This window comes from Lithobates pipiens, unplaced genomic scaffold, assembly GCF_037356315.1.
Source record: "Lithobates pipiens isolate NorthernLeopardFrog02 unplaced genomic scaffold, aLitPip1_a1.2 Scaffold_28, whole genome shotgun sequence".
NCBI lineage: Eukaryota > Metazoa > Chordata > Amphibia > Anura > Ranidae > Lithobates > Lithobates pipiens.
The window spans coordinates 20,952,331-20,978,342 of record NW_027507789.1 but is presented as its reverse complement, the minus strand read 5'-3'; the positions used below and the strand labels follow the sequence as shown (position 1 = coordinate 20,978,342).

The 26,012-nt window shown below is 44.8% G+C and overlaps 1 protein-coding gene across 1 annotated transcript in view; it reads left to right on the top strand.

The window, feature by feature from the left end:
- The window catches only part of FASN (fatty acid synthase), a 141,794-nt gene that overhangs the window by 44,066 nt on the left and 71,716 nt on the right, over positions 1–26,012 (top strand). The window contains exons 6-14 of the mRNA XM_077458876.1: positions 295–417; positions 2,459–2,574; positions 4,877–5,011; positions 8,529–8,991; positions 10,712–10,899; positions 10,995–11,184; positions 21,233–21,327; positions 23,000–23,134; positions 23,244–23,447. Of these exons, the coding sequence (XP_077315002.1) occupies positions 295–417; positions 2,459–2,574; positions 4,877–5,011; positions 8,529–8,991; positions 10,712–10,899; positions 10,995–11,184; positions 21,233–21,327; positions 23,000–23,134; positions 23,244–23,447 (1,649 nt within the window). The remainder of the gene's footprint in view (positions 1–294; positions 418–2,458; positions 2,575–4,876; positions 5,012–8,528; positions 8,992–10,711; positions 10,900–10,994; positions 11,185–21,232; positions 21,328–22,999; positions 23,135–23,243; positions 23,448–26,012) is intronic.

Here is a 26,012-nt window from a genome sequence, read left to right as displayed (position 1 = left end):
AGCGAAGAACGTGAGTTTCAATGCAAAAAAATCGAACACGTCACATATATAATGCAATCACATTTGGTACTTAAGTCAGCTACGGGCAGCCTAAGGTCTCTGCCTCCCATTTAGATGATAGTTTTTCAAGTATTGCGATGATTGCCAGTGTGTGTAATTCCCAGGGGAATAGGCTCCTCTTAGATTATAGGCGTACAAGTGAAAACATGCCAGGTGCTGTAGGATTAGATAGATGCCTGTGTCATACTACAGTTGATGTCACTCACACCCAACTCTTTTTTCTCGCTGTACAAGGTAATGGCTATTGTCGCTCTGAAGCTGCATGTGCTGTGCTGGTCACAAAGAAGTCTATGGCAAAACGGGTTTATGCTACAATATTGAATGCTGGAAGCAATACAGATGGCTACAAAGAGCAAGGTGTGTAACATCAAAGTGAATGGATGCCTTTGTTCTCATGTGGATGAGCTCCGTATGTCAACCCATAATAAAATTGGTTAACTTAGATACAACGTTGGGTAACCTATTAAAGGCTCAGTCCATCCTAAACTGATAGTTCAGCTTTTGGTTGATGCTGGAGAGTTGAACCCCCTTAGGATGGATTCACACCTTATGCATTTTTAGTGCTTTTTGCATATTTGCACTACAGTCCATATAACATGGTTTCCTATGGAACACGTTCTGTAGTGCAAATCTGCAAAATACAAAAAGCACTAAAAATGCATTAATGTGAATCCAGCCTTAAGCCGGATTCACATCTGTGCATTTTTTGTGCTTTTTGCATTTTGCAGGTTTGCACTACAGAACGTGTTCCATAGGAAACCATGGTAAATGGACTGCGGTGCAAATCTGCAAAATGCAAAAAGCACAAAAAATGCATTAATGTGAATCCAGCCTGACAGTCTATTCTATCTTTTGGGGAACCTAGTGATGAGTTCTCTAGGCTGAGCTCCTAGGTCTGCACCTATGCTTGGCCTGTAGGGCTTGATCCACACTTGCGCGTTTTTTGATGCATTCTGCATTTTGCAGAAATGCAAGGAAATTTTTTAACATGGGTTCCTATGGAACATGTTCACATCAATGCATTTTTGTGCCTCTGCGTTTCTGGAAAGGGTCGGGGACTTTTTTTTTCATGCAAAATGCAGCGTTTTGCATGTAATAGAAGTCAATGGACCTGTATCAAAAACGCAAGTACCGCGATTTGCAGTTTGCATACTCCAGGTGCATTTTGTGTTTTTCAATACATGTACCACTTTTTACCGCGTTTGCCACGATTTGCGTTTTCTTTTTTTTCCACTGTATATATCTGGTTGCTAAGCAACCACAGTGTAAAAAAAAAGCGAAACGTGGCAATATCGCGGTAAAACCGCGTGTCCAAAAACGCGACACGCACCGCAAAAAGCACTGCAAAAACGCTCAAAGGCAACATGCATAGATGTGAATCGAGCCTTAGACTGGATTCACACCTATGCATTTTTAGTGCTTTTTGCATTTTGCATATTTGCACTACAGTCCATTTAACATGGTTTCCTATGGAACACGTTCTGTAGTGCAAATCTGCAAAATACAAAAAGCACTAAAAATGCATTAATGTGAATCCAGCCTGACAGTCTATTCTATCTTTTAGGGAACATAGTGATGAGTTCTTTAGGCTGAGCTCCTAGGTCTACACCCATGCTTGGCCTGTAAGGCCTGGTTCACATCTATGCATTTTTTTTTTGTGCATTTTCAGTTTTGCAGAAACACACTACAGTCCATTTTACATGGTTTCCTATGGGTCACGTTCACATCTGTGCATTTTATGCAAAGGACCAGGGACTTTTTTTTTTTTCAGTTTTTTTGGCTCCATGGACTTCAATGGATCAAAAACATGTATTGAAAAACACAAAATGCACCTGGAGTATGCAAACCGCAAATCACGGTAAAAACGCGTTACTTGCGTTTTTGATGCAGGTCCATTGACTTCTATTACATGCAAAACACTGCATTTTGCATGAAAAAAAGTCCCCAACCCTTTCCAAAATTGCAGAGGCACAAAAATGCATTGATGTGACCATGTTCCATAGGAACCCATGTTAAAAAATTTCCCTGCATTTCTGCAAAATGCAAAATGCATCAAAAAACGCGTTAGTGTGAATTAAGCCTAACAACACATCTATATTTAGCTGGTGCCCCCTTGTGTTCCTTTTTTGTAATTTCAGAGATTATTTCTGTCTCAGGTGGAGCTGCCTACTGAAGTACAACACATTTCAAATCAACAATGCATGGCTGTGGATTATAACCTTTTTTTTTTTTACTCTTCAAAATAAAAAAAAATATGTTTGGCTGTAGTGGGACATCTGAAAATATGTTTTTCAAATGGGCCGACTCATCCCAATTTTCTTGCTCCATTACTGAAATTAGGAAAACTGCTCGTGTTATTTGGCAAATTGTAATCTACTTTACTGTGTTCTGCTGACAGGCGTGACCTTCCCATCAGGCGAAATTCAACAGCAACTACTAAAATCCCTGTATAAAGAGGCTGGCATCCCAACCAACGAGGTGGAATATGTAGAAGCCCATGGTACGGGTACTAAGGTAATGACCCACCATCTTTGGGGTTACAGGAACATTCGCTCGGTGGTGAGCGTTCTTATCTATCAGTGCAGGAATCCTGTTTTCATTCTCACCAGGGACGTGCATGGAGTTTGTATGTTCTTTTTAGGGGGGGTTGGGCCCACGCCATGTTTTTTTTAACTGTGGCGTGGGGTACCCCTTAAAATTCATAGAAGATACGAAGGGCCTGGTATGGATTGGAGGGGACCCCACGCCAATTTTTTATATTTGTGGGGTCACCCTTAAAATTCATAGAAGATAGGGGGGGGGGCCACCTTGTTCTTTTCTGAATTTTCTATTGCCGGCATTGTTTTGTTTCCATTTCAGCTCTCAGTGGTGGAAGCCCGCTGACAGCTGATGACTCATTGGTTGTTAAGGATGTGGCGGCTGGCTTCCCGGCCAGCTCCTTAACAACCAGATATTCTTCACACAGGATTCGAAATACGTTGATTATTTTTCAACCGACCTGAATTTGGATTGTTTCCGAAATTTTGGAATATTAATTCAAAAATTAATAAACAAAACCAAATTTAAGAGAAAACGAAACCAAACTCAATGAATTCTAAAACAAATCAATGAAACAAAATTAATAACATATACATATCCGAAACGAAATAAATGTTTCCGTTCTGCACATGTCTGCAGGTTACTCCCATCATTGGTGTCAGTGGGAGGAAATGGTGTCCCATCATTGGTGTTAGTGGGAGGAATAGTGCCACATCATTGGTGTCATTAGGAGGAAATATTGTCCCATTATTGGTGTTAGTGGAAGGAATAGTGCCCTGTCATTGGTGTCAGGGGGAGGAATAGTGCCCTGTCATTGGTGTCAGTGGGAGGAATAGCGTGCAATCATTGGTATCAGTGGGAGGAATAGTGTGCAATCATTGGTATCAGTGGGAGGAATAGTGTGCAATCATTGGTGTCAGTGGGAGGAATAGTGTGCAATCATTGGTATCAGTGGGAGGAATAGTGCCCCATCATTGGTGTCAGTGGAAGGAATAGTGCCCCATCATTGGTATCAGTGGAAGGAATAGTGCCCCATCATTGGTATCAGTGGAAGGAATAGTGAGTGCCCCATCATTGGTGTCAGTGGGAGCAATAGTGCCCCATCATTGGTGTTAGTGGGAGGAATAGTGCCACATCATTGGTGTCATTAGGAGGAAATATTGTCCCATTATTGGTGTTAGTGGAAGGAATAGTGCCCCATCATTGGTGTCAGTGGGAGCAATAGTGCCCCATCATTGGTGTTAGTGGGAGGAATAGTGCCACATCATTGGTGTCATTAGGAGGAAATATTGTCCCATTATTGGTGTTTGTGGAAGGAATAGTGCCCTGGCATTGGTGTCAGGGGGAGGAATAGTGCCCCATCATTGGTGTCAGTGGAAGCAATAGCGTGCAATCATTGGTGTCAGTGGGGGGAATAGTGCCCCATCATTGGTGTCAGTGGAAGGAATAGTGCCATGTCATTGGTGTCAGTGGGAGGAATAGTGCCCTGTCATTGGTGTCAGTGGGAGGAATAGTGTGCAATCATTGGTGTCAGTGGAAGGAATAGTGCTCTGTCATTGGTGTCAGTGGAAGGAATAGTGCCCCATCATTGGTGTCAGCGGGGGGAATAGTGTCCCATCATTGGTGTCAGTGAAAGGAATAGTGCCCTGTCATTGGTGTCAGTGGGAGGAATAGTGTGCAATCGTTGGTATCAGTGGGAGGAATAGTGTGCAATCGTTGGTATCAGTGGGAGGAATAGAGCACCATCACTGATGTCAGTGGGAGGAATAGTACATCATCATTGGTGTTAGGAGTGATGGCGGATGGAATGCTGAGGTCTCTGCAGGAGGGATTTCTCACTTGGTGACACTGGTCACCAAAACAGAAGATCTTTATAGTGGTGACATACAGCATAAAAATATACTTTTGTAAAACAAAGAGAATTGATTAAAACAGTCTTAACACACTGGGGGAGAATTAAATCCATTATTAGGTTTTTATTGCTGTTTTTATTGCTGTGTTGGGGAGATTTGTCTTCACTTCCTGTCCTAGTGACAGTGATCAGCTGGACAGGAAGTGAAGGAGAAGCTCCAAACAAGAATGCAAAAAATAAATTGTTTTAACCCTTTCTTAACTAAAAACAAAATAAAGCTTAGAATGCATGAACATTTTATCTGCAAAATCAAATTAGGAGATCGTTGGTGGAACTAGATGGACTTGTGTCTTTTTTTTTCAACCTGACTAAGTATGCAACTATGAGAAAAAATATTCTAACATTACACAATGTCATCATCCGCAGGTCGGGGACCCTCAGGAAGTAAATGGGATCGACAACGTGTTCTGTAACTCAGAAAGAGAGCCGTTACTTATAGGATCCACCAAATCCAATATGGGTCATCCGGAACCGGCCTCTGGTCTTGCTGCACTAGCAAAGGTGAGACATACCGTATTTATTGGCGTATAACACGCACATTCATTTTAAGGGGGAAGTTTCAGAAAAAAAAAAAAATTTAAATAAGGAACTTTCAAGCAAAATAAGGGTCAGTGCCCATATGCAGCGTCACCGTTGCCATTAAATTGCAGCAGCCTCACCATTGCCATCAGTGCAGCCCGATCAATGCCCATCTGTAGCCTCACCAGTTCACATCAATGCAGCCTCACCATTGCCATCGGTGCAGCAGCCTCACCATTGCCTCAGTGCAGCAGCCTCACTATTGCCATAAGTGTAGCATCCTCACCATTGCCATCAATGCTGCAGCCTCACCATTGCCTTCAATGCTGCAGCCTCACCATTGCCATCAGTGCAGCAGCCTCACCATTGCCATCAGTGCAGCAGCCTCACCATTGCCATCAGTGCAGCAGCCTCACCATTGCCATCAATGCAGCCTGATCAGTGTCGATCTGTAGCCTCACCAGTTCACATCAATGCAGCCTCACCATTGCCATAGGTGCAGCAGCCTCACCATTGCCATCAATTCAGCAGCCTCACCATTGCCATAGGTGCAGCAGCCTCACCATTGCCATAGGTGCAGCAGCCTCACCATTGCCATCAATTCAGCAGCCTCACCATTGCCATAGGTGCAGCAGCCTCACCATTGCCATCAATTCAGCAGCATCACCATTGCCATGAGTGCAGCCTGATCAGATTCCCATCTGCAGCCTAGAGCGGACAGGGAGGGGGTGGGACGAGCGCCGACAGATTACATACAGTGAGAATCTCCTATGATAGACAGAACAGTGGTCCAATGGCGGCCCAGGAGACGGGACTTCCTATTACAGAGGCCGCCAGGAGATTCTCACTGTATGTAATCTGATGGCGCTCGTCTCGCCCCCTTCCCTGTCCCCTCCGAGGCAGCTAAAATTGAAGTATTGGCGTATAACACGCACACACGCTATTTGCACCCGACTTTCATGGTGAAAAAGTGAGTGTTAAATACAAAATAATAAATAAATAAATACAGTATATAGGTTTATTTATTGAAGTATTGCCCCATCATTTTTCTTTTGCCATTGTGAATTTTTTACATACAGCTAGCATACGGTAAGTACCTAAATCTGTCTCGATATCCGCCTATGCACAGCAGCCCTTGGGCTGGGAGAGAGAAGGGCACATGCTGGACAGGAGGAGAGAGCAGAGTTGATGACTTCTTCAGTGTTCTATCAGCAGGATGAGGTTGGGGACGTCTCCTTCCTGGCTGTGCTGTCTGGCAGAGGTGCACGGATCACAAAACGTATCTGAACAGAACTGCCAACCGTTTGGCTGGGAAGGCAGTTCACATCTATGTATTTTAGCTGTGCATTTTAGCCATTTACTGTACCTGGGATTCAACGTTTAATAAAAGGAATGCAGAGTTTCCAGTACCTTGTACGCAATAATTGCACTTTGCATGTCCTAAAGGTAGCAGCCCCACCTTCCGGTAATAGCAGCCAATGATTCATCCCGTTTTGTAGTCAGGGAAACTTCAAATTACCGGATCTCATTGTGATGAGAACAATGCCATTGTTTACTCCTTTTAACTGCTGTTGCGGCTCTTTTATTATATATTATCGGTCATGCAAAAGTAATTTCAGCATTGTTAAGTGTATACTCGTAATTCAGAAAGTAAACTGTTGTGTTGGGTTGTAAGCTTGATTTTTATTTCTGTCGGTTGGCCACTCCTGTTCCTGTGTATTTAACAGCAAGCGCAGGTTGGGCCACGTCCTTTACAATCTGATTGTACAATCGTCGTAAAGCTCAGCATACACCTTACAATACGACTTTATCGTCATTTTTAGATTTGCCAAAACCCTGTAATATGAGGACTTACCCTAACTATCCATTTAATTAGTATCCGATCAGGCAGGCCCTCGCACTACATAATTGTTGGCAGATATAAAGAAGATTGTACAGTCAGATTGCAATGTGTGTGATGTGCTTTAGATTTGCCAACAACTGTGGGGTGGCAGGGGTGCTGTTAAATTTTTATTTTTTTTATATTCTTTTTCATTTAACTTTATTGCCAACACAAGGGGGTAACAAACCCCCTATGTCAGGGATATGCAATTAGCGGACCTCCAGCTGTTGCAAAACGCCTCTGCCTCTGGGTGTCATGCTTCTGGCTGTCAGAGTCTTGCTATGCCTCATGGGACTTGTAGTTCTTCGACAGATGGAGGTCCGCTAATTGCATATCTCTGCCCTATGTGATAGCATTGGCAGGTGACAGGTATTCTTTATGGATACATTGGAAGTCTATTAGCCCTTGTACACACAAGAAAACACACGGGAAATGTCCGATCGGACCGTATTGTTGGATAATCCGACCGTGTGTGGGCTCCATCGGACTGTTTCCATCGGAATATCTGACCAACAAAGTTTTAGAGCAGGGCTATAAAATTTTCCGACAACATGATCCGATCGGACTTTGTCCGATCGTTTGTAGAGAATTCCGATCGGACAAAGTGCCACGCATGCTCAGATCAAATTCCTAGACCAAAGCTATTGGGTACTAGCCTGAACGTAGTCCCATCGTAACGAAATAACGTCACCACATTCTGAACGATCAGATTTTCCGACAACTTTGTCCGACCGTGTGTATGCAACAGTTTCGGACAAAATCCATCGGACAAAATCCGTCTGACGAAATCCAACGGATTTGGTTGTCAGAATGTCCGACCGTGTGTACAAGGGCTAAGACCGGATTATGTTGTCGAAAAATACAATCGTGTGCGGGCTCTACCGGACTTTTTCTGTCCGAAATCCCGATGGAAAAAGTTTGAGAGCTGGATCTAAAATTTTCCGACAACAAAATCCGATCTGACTTTTTTCCGATCGTTTGTAGAGAATTCCGACGGACAAAGTGGCATGCTTGCTCAGATTAAATTATGAGACCAAAGCTATTGGCTACTAGCCTCTACGTAAGTCCCGTCGTGCGCAACGAACGTCGCCACGTTCCGAACGATCGGATTTTCCAACAACTTTGTCCGACCGCGTGTATGCAAGACAAGTTTGGCACAAAATCCATTGGAAAAAATCAGATGGATTTTGTTGTCGGAATGTCCGACCGTGTGTACAAGGCATAAGGGTTTACAACCATTTTAACCTCCTTGTTTATCAAGACTTTTATAAATGTACATTGGTAGGCAAGGCCTTAAAAACCATCAAAAAGCACCTCTGATTTCACCTTCCCTATTGACTTCAATGGATTTCACCAAAATGGTGGCATTTTGCTGAAATCTCTCTATTTTTTTAAAAAACCTTACAATTTGCTCATCTCTATTGGTAACACTAAAGGAGATGGTTCAATTGTACAAAAAGGGAATGCCTGCCACCGTTTCATTGACCCAGGTCATGGTAGGAAATGTAAACATGGCCATGGTAGATGTTGAGATGAGAGGACTCAGTTGCAGACATTCCACCACCTTTTCCCTGAGAAATCTAAGAAGTTGTCTTTTCTATATTTCCATTTTCACAGGTAATTCTGTCCCTGGAGCATGGGGTATGGGCTCCTAATCTTCACTACAAAAACCCAAACCCAGACATCCCGGCCTTAAAAGATGGCAGAATCCAAGTAGTGTCCAAGCCCATCCCAGTGAAGGGTGGCATAGTTGGCATCAACTCCTTTGGCTTTGGAGGCTCCAATGTTCATGTGATCTTGAGGCCCAACAAGAAGAAACTTTCCTCTACCGAAGCGTCTCTGCCTCTGCCCCGCCTGGTGCAGGTGTGCGGGAGGACACAGGAAGCGGTGGAGGTTCTAATAGAGAAGAGCAGGAATCTCGCCTCTGATGCCACAATGGTGAACCTGTTAAACAGTATTTCCGGGATCCCACCCTCCGCCATGCCATATCGGGGTTACACACTTGTCGGAACAGAGAGTGATGTGAAGGAAATCCAACAGTCCCAGACAACTGGCAGACCTCTTTGGTACATCTGTTCAGGTAATGGGGTAAAATGAGCCAACAATAAGTTCTATTGTTGTAGACCAGGGGTCTCCAAACTTTCTAAACAAAGGGCCAGTTTACTATCCTGAAGACTTTAGGAGGGCCAGACTGTGGCTATTGATAAGAGACAAGTTCCTGGCATCAGTGGGGGGAAAAAAAAACAATCCCCCATCTTTGGTGACAGTGGGAGGAATTGTGACCCATCATTGGTGTCATTGGGCCCCATCGTTGGTATCATTGGGAGAAATTGTGCCCTATCATTGGTGTTATTGGGTCCCATTGTTGGGGTCATTGGGTCCCATTGTTGGTATCATTGGGAGAAATTGTACTCCATCATTGGTATCATTGGGTCCCATCGTTGGTATCATTGGGAGAAATTGTACCCCATCATTGGTTTCATTGGGTCCCATCGTTGGTATCATTGGGAGAAATTGTACCCCGTCATTGGTGTCATTGGGTCCCATCGTTGGTATCATTGGGATAAATTGTACCCCATCATTGTTGTCATTAGGAGGAACAGTACCCCATTGTTGATGTCATTGGGAGGAATTGTGCCTGTTCGTTGGTGTCAGTGGGAGGAATTATGACCCATAGTTTGTATCAGTGCATGAAATGATGCCCCAAGGGCCAGAAAGAAGCAAGCAAAAGGCCGCATCTGGCCCCATGGCCACAGTTTGGAGACCCCTGTTGTACCTTACTTATCTACGTTCAGGTTAAAGTATAGGACAGGATCTCTATTACTTGTCAGCAAGAGCATGCCCTGGTTAATTGCCCCCTGAGGCGGCCTTTTTTGACACCTCCTCCTTCTCCGGAAACATTCAAAAGCCTGTATGATCTTTAGTGGGTGCCTCCTTATCGTCGCAACCCATGTGGCCATTTGTTCCGTACTTTTCCCCCTTTGGTTGCTAAGACGCTGGTGACTGAGCCGCTCAGGGGCATTGGTTGCTAGGACACAGGCAGCTGGGTGGCACAGTGCCAATGGTTATTATGGTGCAGGCAGTTCCATAATCCCAGCAAGCAAGCTCAGAAATGCTGCCCTGTGTATACAGGGTAATGTTGCTGAGCTGCAGTGAGGATGGAGTGTCCAAAATGGGTACTCTGATCTCAGTAATGCCCACCTTGTAGTGCTACTTTAAATGGCCGCCTCAGTTTGCCTCACTGGCAGCGTATATTGGCTTGAGAGTAATTCTGGGAGATATGCAAAACCTTCTCTCTTCAATCTTAGTGTTTTTTATTATAGTATCACTGGAGGCCATAGGTATTTAGCATGAGGATATGTACAGTATCTCACAAAAGTGAGGACACCCCTCACATTTTTTAAATATTTTCTTCTATCTTTTCATGTGACAACACTGAAGAAATTACACTTTGTAACAATGTAAAGTAGTGAGTGTACAGCTTGTATAACAGTGTATCAGGGTTTACTTCCTCTTTAACCCTCTTGGGCATGGAGGTCACCAGAGCTTCACCAGAGCTTTCTACTGGAGTCCTCTTCCACTCCTCCATGACGACATCACGGAGCTGGTGGATGTTAGAGACCTCCTCCACCTTACGTTTGAGGATGCCCCACAGATGCTCAATAGGGTTTAGGTCTGGAGACATGCTTGGCCAGTCTACCGCATGCATGGATATATACATGCAGCCTTTACCCATATACAGTATGTAGAGTCTATGGACACTTTGATTACATTTATGCTTATATATTATGCGTTTACAGGAATGGGGACACAATGGAAAGGGATGGGCCATAGTCTTATGAACCTGGACATGTTCCGTCAGTCAATTTTGAGGTCTGATGAAGCCTTGAAAGGAACTGGGCTAAAGGTATCAGAGCTCCTCCTAAAAGCTGATGACAGCACCTTTGAGGACACCGTGCATGCTTTCGTTGGTCTTGCAGCCATTCAGGTAAGGTAATTGTGACTTCCAGTGAATGCCTGATGGTGGTGAAGACCATCGGCCACTGGTGAATTCCAGCTCACAGGCTGTGGTCTTCCTTGCAGATTGCTCAGATTGACATGCTGAAGGCCATGAAACTGGAGCCTGATGGTATTGTTGGACATTCTGTGGGAGAATTAGCATGCGGCTACGCAGACAACTCGCTCACTCATGGCGAAGCCATTCTTGCTGCTTACTGGCGGGGGAAATGCATTAAAGAAGCCAAGTTACCACCGGGTGGAATGGCTGCTGTTGGTGAGTCACACTGATATCTTCCTATTGAAATACTTGACTTATCTTATAAGTTTTATGTTTAGCTAAAGCCATACGTTTTAGCTCTGTGTGTTGATTAAGACCTCTTTCACCCTGGGGCGTTTTTCAGGCGTTTTTCATCTGCTTTTCAGGCGCTTTATCCCAATGTGAAAGCCCAAGTGCTTTAAGAGCCCTTTCACACTGGCAGCGCCCAAAAAACGCTCGTAAAGCGCCGCTTAAACTAGCGGCGCTTTACCAGCGTTTTTCGAGCGCTAGTGGGGCGCTTTTAACCCCTGCTAGTGGCCAAATAAAGGGTTCAAAGCGCCGCTGCCAAAAGCACTTTTCAGGCGTTTTGCAGGTGCTTCCCATTGATTTCAATGGGAAGGGGCGCTTTAGGAGCGGTGTATTCACCGCTCCAAAAGCACTGCTAAGAAGCTACTTGCAGGACTTTTTTTGATGCCCTGCCAGCGCAGCACCTCATTTTGAAAGCACTCAGGCTTTTACATTGGGATTGCAGTTGCGGCTTCTTTCAGGCGCTTTTTTTTAAGCTAAAGCACCTGAAAAACGCCCCAGTGTGAAAGAGATCTCAGTGTGAAAGCACTCAGGCTTTCACATTGGGATTGCAGAAGAGGCTTCTTTCAAGCGCTTTACAGTTGCCTTTTTTAAAACGAAAGTGCCTGAAAAACGCCCCAGTGTGAAAGGGGTCTTAGTAATGTTTTTTATTGGTTGCCACAGCTGTTTTATGGGGAGGTATTTGTCAGGGGGGAACTTGGTTGTTACCAAAGGGCATCACAGTTTAAGGAACAAGTGCTGGCCGCTGTTGAAGACTCATTCACACCATAATGTGTTGGGCTCTTGGGAGCCACCCTTGCCCAATGCAGTGCCAATGCAAAAAAGAATGAAATTGGAGTCCTATGACTTCACACCATTGCGATGTATTGGCGTACGCTAAAATAGTAGGACATGTACTACTTTCCAGTGCAGAGGGCTGCAATGCAGTATCTCCCATCGCAAAGCGATGCGATGAGTAAAAATGTATGAAATGTCACTTTGTAAAGCTAAAAAAAAAAAAGAGTAGACCACGTGATGTGTCATTTATGTTGCCATGTTATACCACAGCTACTGGTGTGATGCATTGCCACTGCTCTATACATAGCCCAAACCAGCAGCTGTAGTATAACACGGCCACTGGTGTGAATGAGCCCGTAACGATTTTGAAGCTGTTGAATGATATTATAATGTTGGGCACATATTATCTATATGGCCAAAATGTTGGGGATACCTGATCATTGCTTCTGTATGAGATAGTTGGACATTCCTTTCCAAAACCTTACAATAGCCTTCCTCAACCACCCTAAAGAAACCTTGACATCAGTTTTAGGTCTTGGGAAAACCCTGCTAAAGCCAATTAATTTGGTGGTCAGTGAGAAGAATGCCCCTTACATTGGTGATCAGTGGGAAGAATGTCCCTTACATTGGTGATCAGTGGGAAGAATGTCCCTTACATTGGTGATCAGTGGGAAGAATGTCCCTTACATTGGTGATCAGTGGGAAGAATGTCCCTTACATTGGTGGTCAGTGGGAAGAATGTTCCTTACATTGGTGGTCAGTGGGAAGAATGTTCCTTACATTGGTGGTCAGTGGGAAGAATGTTCCTTACATTGGTGATCAGTGGGAAGAATGTCCCTTACATTGGTGATCAGTGGGAAGAATGTTCCTTACATTGGTGGTCAGTGGGAAGAATGTTCCTTACATTGGTGGTCAGTGGGAAGAATGTCCCTTACATTGGTGATCAGTGGGAAGAATGTCCCTTACATTGGTGATCAGTGGGAAGAATGCCCCTTACATTGGTGGTTAGTGGGAAGAATGTTCCTTACATTGGTGATCAGTGGGAAGAATGTCCCTTACATTGGTGATCAGTGGGAAGGAGGAGGAGGACACACCCGAAGAGCTCTCTCTGAGAACCACACCTTTTTTCAAGCCTGGGCTTTGCCTACTAGCTCAGCCCAGGAATAATGCCTGATCCTGGGGGAGGCCCTGGAATGGATTCCCCTGATGATACGGGGCCTAGTGAGGAGGAGGAGGTGGAGGATCTGTCTGTGGGTCCAGGCCCTGCTGAGAACGTGGATGCCTACAGACAGAAGATTGTTGACCGTTTTCGGGCAATCGGAAGGGCTGAGGAGAAACTTAAATGTTTAAAAGCTGAACATAAAAACTTCAAGACTAAGTATTTTCAGGCCTGGAGTAAAAACCGTTTGGCCATGAAGCCAGAGTTACAGCAAATGGAGGAGAAAGTAAAGAAACAATCTTTATTTTTGAATAAATTGAAGGACAGAAGCGGAGCTTTTGCTGAAAAATTTAAAAATGAGAAAAGATTTTCCAGCCAGGCATCGGTGAGTTCTGTGGATCAGCAGCCGCAGGTAACAGACAACCCGGCTTCATCTGTCTCTGCACCTCTCCCCCCATGTCAGGCTGGGGAATCGCCAGCGGCAACCAGCCAGGGGGTTGAGAGTCAACATGGCACCCTGCAGTTCATCCAGCAGATGGAGTCACCCCTAAGGGCAGACAGGTCTGTTGGTGAGCCATCGGAGGTCCCTGAGGATGAGCGGAGGGATTGCAGACCGGCAGAGCCAGCACTGGTGGAGGGATCCCAGTGCGCTGTACAGCCTTCATCCAACATGTCTGCCCCACCTGCTGTAGTGGATGGTGTCCCGGCTGAGGAACAGAGAGGGAAGGAGCTCTGCAAACAGCTGCCTGCTACAGGGAAACCCGCTGCAGACATGGAGGGAGAGCCCCTGGCAGAGGTGTCATCAGCCCACCAGAGCAATGTGGATGGATCTCCATCATGCACCCCACGCCTGGATTTTGCTGATACTGCTGAGACTTGTAGTTCCACAAGCAAGATGGCTGCCAGCTCCAGAGAGCCTGTTTCTCCTTCACCTGGGCTGATTGATGCATGTGGGGGAGGGTTTCAGCACAGTGCAGCATGTGAAGTGGTGACTGCCATGGAAGTCTCCTGCAGTGATTCACCTGTTGCTGTATTAGGACAACATTCACTCGGCTCAGCTGATAGTCCTGTCCTGATGGAGGAGAAGAGTCGGCCTGGAGGTGAAGTATGTATGGGGACAGCAGTGACTGAGGACACGGCAGGAACTATGAATGTGACAGGAAATAATGACAGTAATAATATTGATAAGGCAGTGAATGTGGTGGGTGGTGGCGGTGATGGTGGAGGGGTTAATATTGCTGACCAAGATAAAAATGACATTTCTCTTTCTGCTCAGCAGAAGAAAGACTCATCGATTGTGCAGACCAAATCTGTACAATCGATGTCTGCTGGAAATGTGTCAGAAGGCTCAAAACAAACAAATGTCTCTTCTGCTGGGAGGAATATGGGGATTTATGCATCTGTTGTGGGGAGTCGCACCAAGGAGGGTGGGGGGAATGCTGTAAATATTGGTGGTCACAATATAGGGGGGTTTGGTGGTGGGTATAGGAGGAGGAATGTGGTTCAGTTCAAGTGGGAGGGGGAGGGGACCCCACCAGTGAGGGGGAGGGTGGCTGAGTTCATTTTGGAAATGAGGTTTAAAGCTGTGGATATTTTTGCTTTGATTTGCCCAGTGGGGAGTTATGAATTTGATTTATCTTTTGTAAAACCTGAGGGGTTGGATTTATTTTGGGAGCGACATAGGAGGTGCCAGGGCCTTTCGCAGTGGAGTGGTTTGGTGCCAAAGGTTATTTCCAGGCAGCCTCTGATAAAATCGGTGACCATCCTGGTGCGTAACGAATCCATACCAGAGGCTGATTTGATAGTATGGCTACGCCGATATGGTGAGGTCCTCAATCCACTGCGGAAGGTCCTGGATGAACATGGCATATGGACAGGGGCCTGGACGGTGTCACTAAAATTGGGGGTGCTGGGCAATGTAGTCCAACATCTGCCCTGCTCAGCTTTCCTGGGAAGAGATCGGCTGACTATTTTCTACCAGGGTCAGCCCAAAGTCTGCAATAAATGTGGTGAAAAGGGCCATTTTGCCTCTACCTGCACCCGTAAAAAATATTCGCTATGCCAGGGTCTGGACCATTTGGCAAAAGATTGTACCCAAATTCGGTGCAATCTGTGCCAAAAGCTTGGCCATCCTTACAGTAAGTGCCCAGAGGCTTTACATAACTTGCCAGGATTGGAGGCTGAGCTGCAGAGGCTGGATAAGGAAGATGAGGCCGCTGTAACTGTTGTTGTCCCCCCTGTGTCTGTTCCATCTGTTGTGTTGGGTTCTGTTTCCCCTGGTAATGTTGTCCCTGAGTCTGTCCCTCCTGTGTCTGTTCCATTTGTTTCAGGTTCTGTTTCCCTTGGTAATGTGGTCCCTGAGTCTGTCCCCCCTGTGTCTGTTCCATCTGTTTCAGGTTCTGTTTCCCCTAGTGATGTGGTCCCTAAGTCTGTCCCCCATGTGGTGGTCCCTATTCCTGCTGTACGTAGGTCCTCCAGACTAGCGGAAGCTGCTGGGGGGGCAGGTTTAGCGGATCTTCCTTCTCAGCCTCCAGTCCCTGTCCCTCGGCAGCGCAAACGTGGTCAGGGGAGTGTGGGGGTGCTGGATGGGGGTGGGGCTGATGGAAGGGTGTCCATATCGCATGTCTCACCCTCTGTTGAGGGGGATTCGGATGATGAGGGGTGGGAGACGTTTAGGAGGAAGAAAAAGAAGAAGAGGAAGACAAATAAAGTAGTTATTTCTTCCTCAGAGTCGGACCCAGGAGGGGTTCCTCCTGGTAACCCTTTTTCAGTTTTGTCAGGTGATGGGATGTCTGATTTATCTTTTTCTTTATCATCCATGGATGAGGGGGAGTCACATAGTTTGAAGAGAGCTGTTTCTGGTGATGAGAGTGTGGCGAAGTTTAAGAAACGACTACCCCAATCATCCTGATGGCAGTTCCCACTCCGATAAAGGTGGCGACCATTAATGTCGCCAGCATGAAATCTGCAAGAGCTCGTGATATTGCCTTATTTTTGCTCAGCGAGTTTGATGCCGAGATTTTATTTTTGCAAGAGACCTGGCTCAATACTTTGGCCGATGTCCATCTAGCAAAAAGGGAGTGGAGATGCGTTCCCTCCTTTTGGTCTCTTGCGGCAGAGCCCTGCAGCGGAGTTGCGGTCCTTTTTAAAACCGATATGGTAACGTGCCGGCGGGTAATTGAGGTAGAGATTGGGAGATGCATGGTCTTGGACGTCTCTGTTAGGGGGCAGGACTTGCGTCCGATTAATATCTATGGACCGCAGTCAAGATGGGGCAGGAAATGCCTCCTCACAGAGATCAAGCCCTTCCTTTTTACGTCCCAGCAGGTTGTCTTTGGAGGTGATTTTAACACCATAATTAGGCCTGAAGACAGGAGAGGCTCCATAGACAGGCTGGCGTACGATAGCGTTTTTCTTAGAGATATGGTGAGACAAGCAGGCCTGGTAGATGTGCATATTAAGCACTGCCCTGGCAGCACGGGATTCACATTTCAGAGAGGGAATAGTCAGAGTAGGATAGATAGGTTTTTTTTTAAAGGAGAACTCTGCTTTCTCGGCTCCTGAGTTGAGGGCGGTGGAGTTCTCTGACCACTGTATGCTGTCTGTGACTCTGAATGCCTCGGACACTCCACCCAGGGGAAGGGGTACCTGGAAACTGAATTCGGCTCTCCTGGAAGACGTAGAGGTAAGACAATCCTTTGTGGATTTTTTCCAGGCACAGGTTTCTATTCTGGACTTTTGCAGCAGTAAGTCAGAGTGGTGGGAACTTGTGAATCAAAGGGCGATTGGACTTTTCAAGGCCATAAGTAAGAAGAAGCAGCTTGGTATGTACATTGCCTACCAGCATTTGCGGAGGAAGCTTGATCGTCTTGTCTCGTATAGAGGAGATCCAGGGGAGATCTCTGAGGTGAAGTTTCTTCTTAGAAAGTGTCAATACGACCGGCATGCCTCCTTGGTTCTGGAGAGGGATTATGGAAAATATCACTCACCTGATCCTTACCAGAACTGTAAGCAAGGCATAGCAGTTAAGACGGTCATAGGCCTGAGGGATAGTACGGGTTCCCTGGTGAAGTCCAGATCAGGGATCCTGGAGATCTTCAGATCATATTATGCAGACCTTCTGGGAAGAAAGGACCTTTGTCGGGACAGGATGGAAAGCTTTCTGGATTCTACTCCAGGATTGGGAAATGGTACATTGCCTTTGATGGATTTGACAGAACCAATTTCAGTGGATGAGGTAGTCCATGCTATAGAGAAGCTGGCTACCAAAAAATCGCCTGGGCCAGATGGGTTGACAGCTGAATTTTAAAAGTGTTTTAAGTCCATTCTGGCTCCCTTTTTAGCGGAGGTTTATAACGGCTGTCTAGAAGAGGGTTCGCTCCCTCCCTCCATGAGGCAATCCGCTGTGATTCTTCTGTCAAAAGGTAAAGACCCCTCAATGATTGAGAACTGGCGCCCCATCAGTCTTCTCAATGTTGATAGAAAGATCTTGGCGAAGATTCTTTTTTGGCGCTTGTCGTCAGTGGCAGGCGATTTGTTGTCCAGTCATCAGCACTGCTCGGTCCAAGGTAGCAGTACCTTTTCAGCGGTTTTAGCTGTCCGGGAGGCTTTGGAGCGATGCAGGGCTGCTGGATGGAGAAAGTACTTGCTGGCATTGGATCAGGCGAAGGCTTTTGATAGAGTCAATCACGAGTACCTGTATTTGCTACTTGGTAGATACGGCCTGCAGGGGAGGTTTATAGATTGGCTGAAGACATTATATAAAGGGGCTGAGAGCTTCCCACTGGTTAATGGTTGGGTTGGACGGCCTTTTGAGGTTGGCTCTGGTGTGCGCCAGGGATGTCCTCTGAGCCCCCTGTTATATGTATTCGCAATCGACCCCTTCATAAGAAGGCTAGAGAGTGGATCTTTGTGCGGGGTGCCTTTGGGCATTGCTGGTGTGCCACCTTTGAAGGTCGTGGCCTATGCCGATGATGTGTCTGTTATTGTCTCTGGAACGGAGGAGGCGCAGGAGGTGGTCTCTATGATAGAGCAGTACACGGAGGCTTCTGGTTCTAAAGTCAACCATGAAAAGAGTGAAGTTTTCTGGATGGGTGAGGAAGGTGAAAGCTTCGAACTTCCGGATGCCTTCCCAGAGCCCCAGCAGGAAATTAAAGTGTTGGGCATCAAATTTGGTCCTGGTGACTATGGTCATCGAAATTGGGAAAGCAGGTTGGTGTGTGCCAATGCCAAAGTAGCAAGCTGGAAGAAATGGAAGCTTTCATTGAGGGAGAGGGTTGACTTGATCAAAACGTACCTGGTCCCAATTTTTTTATATGTCAGCTTCGTCTGTATCTTGCCAGTATCTCTCTATGCAAGGGTGTACAGCTGCTTTTTCCAACTGTTATGGGGAAGTAGGCTGAACCTGATCAAACGCAATGTAACTTACCTGTCTAGGCGGGAGGGTGGCCTAGGAATGGTCAACCCAATAGTTTTCTTTTCTCTGCTGTTTTTAAAGTATAATCTTGGTAACATGCTAGCAGAGAACCCGCCGGGATGGGTGGGTATTTTTCAATCTTGTTTTAGGCCTTTTCTGCGATCCTGGGAAGATGGCGGGCCAGTGAAAAGTCTGAGAGTCCGACATGGCAAGCTCCCGGCTTATGTTGCCCCGTGTCTGAAAATACTTCGGCAGTGGCAGGTGACAGTGGAGGATATCAAGTCCCTCCCCAGGAAGCTTCTGGAGAAGAGGATTTTGGGCTCTGCTTTCAGTGTGTCACTGGCCTTAAGGGATTGCCCAGGCTCTGTAATGAGGGAGGGGTTGCGTTTAATCAATTTAGAAAGAATCCCCTTGAAGTTTAGGGATCAAGCCTGGCTCGCCTTCCATGAAAGGCTCTATGTGAGAGGGAACTTGAAGCATCGCCCTGTGGATGATCGGGATTGTCCTAGAGCGGAGTGTGTTGGTAAAGTGGAGTCTATGGACCACTTTTTGCTCCAGTGTCCCTTTAACATAGAGGTGTATAAAAGGGTGGGAAGGGCTCTAGGCATCCCCTTTTTCTATCGCATGAGTTATGCGGAGTGGGTGTATGGGGCATTCCCGACTCACTGGGATTTTGATTTGGATACACTGTTTTTAGTTAGTATAGTTGTCCGTTACTTCACATGGAATGCACGGTGCCAGATTACCCTGCGGAAGAAAGTCCTCTCTGTTGAGGTGGTGGTGCACGATATTCTGGGTGAGGTTGGGAAAATTCGGGGTCTTGAGAAGGGCAGGGAGCCTCGGGCAGTCTGGATAAGGGCGTGGAGGAATATCAGACCTGCCTTTGGTGAACTGCCCATCTCTGGGTGAGGAGCTCTTTTCTTTTTCTGGTTCTTTCACTCTCTTAGCTTTTGTTGGTTAGTATCTTCTTTTTGAAGAAGGGCTGCATGCATAATAGGTGCGGGATTGTTTCTTAACCTCACAAGTTTGATGTCTGGTGTAATGGTGTGAGTCGTAATAGGATTTATGTTATTGCTGTAAAGTATTATTTTTTTTGGTTTGAGAGCAGTTTTGCTATATTTATTTTAATTTATGTAAATATGTATATATTTATATATTGTGATTTTATGCTTAATGATTGCAAGACTTTTAATAAAGAAAAATTGGGAAGAATGTTCCTTACATTGGTGGTCAGTGGGAAGAATGTTCCTTACATTGGTGATCAGTGGGAAGAATGTTCCTTACATTGGTGATCAGTGGGAAGAATGTTCCTTACATTGGTGATCAGTGGGAAGAATGCTCCTTACATTGGTGGTCAGTGGGAAGAATGCTCCTTACATTGGTGATCAGTGGGAAGAATGTTCCTTACATTGGTGATCAGTGGGAAGAATGTTCCTTACATTGGTGGTCAGTGGGAAGAATGCTCCTTACATGGATGGTGTGTAGAAACAATACCCCTTGCATTGGTGGTCAATAGAAAGAATGCTCCTTACATTGGTGGTCTCTAGGAATAAGACCCCTTAGCCCTTGTACACACGGTCGGAGATTCCGACGGAATGTGTCCGATCGGATCGTTTTGTCGGATATTCCGACTGTGTGTGGTCTCCATCGGACTGTTTCCGTCGGAGTATCCGACAGACCAAGTTTTCCAACTTGCTGGTAAAATTTTCTGACAAAATGCTCCGATCGGACATACTCTGATCATGTGTAGAGAATTCCGATCGGACAAAGTGCCACGCATGCTCAGATCAAATTCCTACACCAAAGCTATTGGCTACTAGCCTGAACGTAGTCCCGTCGTAACGAAATAACTTCATCACGTTCTGAACGATCGGATTTTCCGACAACTTTGTCCGACCGCGTCTATGCAACAGTTTCGGAATAAATCCGACAGGCAAAATCCGACGGATTTGGTTGTCGGAATGTCCGACCGTGTGTACAAGGGCATACATTTTTGATCAGTGGGTAGAATAACCTTTACATTGGAGGTCTATAGGAATAATGCCCCTTACATTGGTGATCAGTGAGAAGAATGTTCCTTACATTGGTGATCAGTGGGAATAATGCCCCTTACATTGGTGGTCAGTAGGAATAACGCTCCTTACATTGGTTGTCAGTGAAAAAATTGCCTTTTACATTGTATGGGGCATTCTTCTCAGTAACCATCAATGTACGGGTCATTTTTCCTACTGATCACCAGAGAGCTAAAAGCTTGATAGTGTCACGCTGCTACCAAGTGATGTAGGCCCCAGGACTCTGCAGGCACCATCAGCCATAACTTGAGGAGCCCTATCTGAGAATGGCTGCCATAGGCAGTAAAGTCTCTGAAGTTTCTCCTATATTCAGGTCAGGACATGACTAGTACTAGTTGGTCCAATTCAGCTGGACTTGTTCTGTAGTGTTGAAGACATGAGAGTGTCCTGAAGTTGCGTTTCAATATTTTTTTATTTGTTATAAACTTTTACTAACATTCAGCGATTGAACTGGGCATGTTTGTAAAATATTCTGCTGAATCCCTGTAATTGAATCCCACTGGCAGTTGCCAGGCAGGTAAGCATTGCGTAATGTCTTTTATTTGCTCTCGGCAGGTTTGACTTGGGAGGAATGTAAAGTTCAGTGCCCGCAGGGAGTGGTACCGGCTTGCCATAATTCTGAGGACACCGTCACCATATCCGGCCCCCAGGTAAGGCTCCTGTTCTCTGTAGGCCAATCACAGCTATCCAGTATCATCTCATTTGTGAAGTGTTCGTTTAAGTTGATTGCAGAATTCTCTCTCCAGTCATTTCACAAATCGAAAATTCCTGACATGCCACAATGTAACTATGTTTTTCAAAAAAGCTTCACTTTTTATCATTAAAAAAGTATCTATATCTAGGCTGAGATAATGTCATCAGTCTGAAGGACGCCTTTCCTGAGTCTCCTCTCCCCCAGTGATCAGACCTCCAGTTATTAGAATTGTAACTTTGTAGTAGCTCACAAAGAGCAGTGGCTGATCTGTGTCAGAAATTTGTGGACACAGCTAAGGGCTGCACAGGCATCAACATTTACATAGCTGTGTCATCTCTGAGCTGGCATCTCTATTCAAGAAGTAGATGCTGACCATGGATGATGCCTGAATAAAGAAAGCTTCATCACAGACATAAGCTTTGCCTCAGTATAGCATCCTGAGTTATGTTTTTCAAGGGAGTACCCTCTTCATCAAAGCCCCATCCTGAGTTATGTGTTTCAAGGGAGTGCCTTCTTCATCACAGCTCCATCCTGGTTTATGCATTTTGAGGGAGTACCCTCTTTATCAGAGCTCAATCCTGGATTACATGTTTTCGAGGGAATACTCTCTTCATCAGAGCCCCATCCTGGGTTACATGTTTTGAGGTAGTACTCGCTTCATCAGAGCCCCATCCTGGGTTACACGTTTCAAGGGAGTACTCTTTTCATCAGAGCCCTATCCTGGGTTACATGCTTCAAGGGAGTAGTCTCTTCATCAGAGCCCCATCCTGGGTTACATGTTTCGAGGGAATACTCTCTTCATCAGAGCCCCATACTGGGTTACATGTTTTGAGGTAGTACCCTCTTCATCAGGGCCCAATCCTGGGTTACAGGTTTCGAGAGAGAACCCTCTTCATCAGAGCTCAATCCTGGGTTATATGTTTCGAGGGAGTACTCTCTTCATCAGAGCCCCATCCTGGGTTACATGTTTCGAGAGAGGACCCTCTTCATCAGAGCCAAATCTTGAGTTGCATGTTTCGAGGGAGTAGTCTCTTCATCAGAGCCCTATCCTGGGTTACATGTTTCGAGGGAGTACCCTCTTCCTCAAAGCCCCATCCTGGGTTACATATTTTGAGGTAGTACCCACTTCATCAGGGCCCAATCCTGGGTTATGCATTTTAAAGGAGTTGCCTCTTAATCGGAGCCCCATGCTGGGTTACGCGTTTCGAAGAAGTACCCTCTTCATCAAAGCCCTATCCTGGGTTATGTGTTTTGAGGGAATACTCACCAGCAACCAACCGGAGTTTTACGTTTCGAGGGAATGCCCTCTTTATCAGAGCCCCATCCAAGGTTACAGGTTTTGAGGGAGTACCCTTGTACCCTTTTCATCAGAGTCCAGTCCTGAGTTATGTGTTTTGAAGCAGTACCTTCTTCATCAGAGCCCCATCCTGGGTTACATGTTTCCAGCAAGTACCTTCTTTATCAGAGCCAAATCCTGGGTTATGCATTTTGAGGGAGTATCCTCTTCATCAGAGCCCCATCTTGGGTTGCGTGTTTCGTGGGGATTACCCTCTTCATTTACTTAACATTAAAAAAAATATATTTGATAACATCCCACTTTAAGAGGTTTCTTTATACCTGTGTTACAGGATTCCGTGCGGGACTTTGTTGTAAAACTGAAAAAGGATGGCGTCTTTGCAAAGGAGGTACAGAGTGCTGGAGTGGCCTTTCACTCCTATTACATGGCGTCTATTGCCCCATCACTTCTCCGTGCTCTTAAGAAGGTAAGTCTTCTAGTCTGTTAAGACAGCCTAAGATGGGTTTTACTGCATGAAGATTCCATCCTGTTCACTGGAGACCTTTGATTTGCCATCTCTGTCTCCTGTGTCATAGGTCATCACTGTGCCTAAGAGACGATCCCACCGCTGGGTCAGCACCTCCATCCCGGAATCTCATTGGCGAAGCGATCTTGCGCAGCTCTCATCAGCAGAGTACCACGTTAATAATTTAGTGAGTCCAGTCTTATTCCAGGAAGGCTTACAGAGCATCCCCGAAAACGCAGTGGTGGTCGAAATCGCTCCACACGCCCTTCTTCAGGCAAGTCTTAAAAGCTGTTCTTTATTAGCTCACCCTTCGTTTTTGGAAGTAATTATTGTCTCTACTTGCTTAGTTAAAAAAGAGCGCAGAGGTGACATTGGAGGGTTGACTAGACCCCTTGATGTCTCCTAAATAGAACCTGTCAACTGCACTATGCTATCACATAGGGCAGCCTTTCTCAACCGTTTTACCCCAGAGGAACCTCTAAAATAATTTTCCGTTCTTGGGGAACTCTTTCTAAAAGGGTTCCCCAAGGGGGTCTATTGCCATTGGGGGTCAATGGCAAAAATGCCCCTTACAGTACATCCATGGTTAAAGTATAGTTAAAGCATAACTCCCAACTTTTTGAGATGGGAACGAGAGACGCCTATTAGCAAATACATGTCGGCATAGGACACACCCCTTGCCACGCCCCCTTTTAAAAACTACTACTATTCCTTTATATTGGCTTTTGAAGTTTACAAATTCAGCCATTTAGAGATTGGATGAAAGGTTTAGCACTGGGAAACACTTTTTGAGAGATAAATAGTGCATTTTATATACAACTATATAGATCAGACCAAAATGAGGGACAAATGTGGAGGAAAGAGGGACTTTGTTCCAAATCAGGGACAGTCCCTCGTAATCAGGGACAGTTGGGAGGTATGATTAAAGGCAAAACTTTTTTTATTTTTTTCGTTTTGGACAGAGTAGAGTGGGAATAGTGTCATTATTTACTGCTGTCTGTGACCCCGTTAAGGAGATCCCCTCTAATTTCCCTGTTTACCATTAGTATTGAAAGTGAAAGTAAAAGAAAATCTTAAAATTTGGGTTGTCCCCAGAAAAGTCATATAGGGGTAATCTTCCAATGGGGACACTAGATCTGGGTGACCCGGGAGCCCCCAAGGATTTGCCTTAAATTGCAGGGATTTTCTTTCACTTCCTGTTTAGCTATGAGACAGGAAGTGATGGGAAATCTCCGCATTGGGACACAGAATGATGAAAAAAAAAATCTGTCTGGGGTTGTAACCCTTCCTTTGCTCTATCTAAAATGAAAAAAAAAGATTTGCTTATAGTTCTACTTTAAGGGAATCCCTTGGGGCCCCCACAGGTCACCAGAACTCGTGTCCCCATTGGAAGATCTCCCCGCTAGAAAAAAAGTTTTGCTTATAGTTCTACTTTAAGGGAATTCAAATGGAAAAAAAAAACGTAGCAATAGCACCAAAATACTTATTTTTTGGGGAGGGACATCTAGCCTGGGAACTCACGTTAACCAATCACGTGCCCCGTATTCCCTGGTCACATGATCTCTGAATGGGTGGATCAACCAGTCCAATGCCAGTCAGCGGACATCACATGATTTGTTTATGTGACCTGTGGCGGTGGAGCAGCAGTTTCCCCAGCCAAAGTCATTTTTTGGTGGCTTACGCTCCTATTTTTTGCAAGGCAGCAGGATGGACATGAAATCTTATTACCGACACACGCCTGCTTCATAGAAAAGATGGCACTCTGCTACAGAGCAGATGCTTAGTGATAGATAAGTATAGGAGACGTAATAACAGCTTCCACACATGAGACAATTTGTTTTTCCCAATTGTAGCTCTCTAAGCCCGTGGCACTAGATCTCAAGGGTACATACCTTAAAAAAAAAAAATAATAATAATAATACATCAGTGACACTCAAGAAGTAATTTTGTTTTGGATGGTTGAAATTAAATGAACAGGTGAATTTGTAGGAGTAATCTAAATTAAAAAAATGGAACTAAAACCCCAAAAAAAATTTTCTTATAGTTTTATATTAGCTGGGAAGGTTTAAACCCCTGCCAGTTTTATATTGCTGCTAAAAAAAAAGAGGTCCAACTTGTTTCGGGGGGGTTCACTTCCACTTCATCAGGGCTTATATGGGGGCAGTAGGATATTTAGCATATTGATGATATTTATACAAAGTAAGTATAATATCAGCGGATTATTTAGCAAACTATCTATCTAGCTATAAAAGCTTTAAACATGGAAACGAAAAAAAAAGGTTTTTTTTTGTTTTGTTTTTTTAATTAATTGATCATGAAAAAAATAGAACATTCAAAATAATCTTTTTGTGGAAATTTTTTTATTATGCTAGAAAAATATAAGTCTGGAACTATCTTTACTCAACAAAATTTGCCATTTATATTTATTTTCTAATTCAATCCAAGGCATGCAGATGAGTCTGTTTTTAAATGATTTTATTTTGAGGGGAAAAATAGTTCCAGGCATTTATTTTTCATCATAAAGATTTTTAATAAAAATTATTTTAAATAAATGAAATTTGAAAACATTTTTTCACAATGCTTCATTATTAAATGAATAATATAAAAAAAAAAAAAATATATATATATATATATATATATATACACTACCGTTCAAAAGTTTGGGGTCACATTGAAATGTCCTTATTTTTGAAGGAAAAGCACTGTACTTTTCAATGAAGCTAACTTTAAACTAGTCCTAACTTTAAACAAATATACTCTATACATTGCTAATGTGGTAAATGACTATTCTAACTGCAAATGTCTAGTTTTTGGTGCAATATCTACATAGGTGTATAGA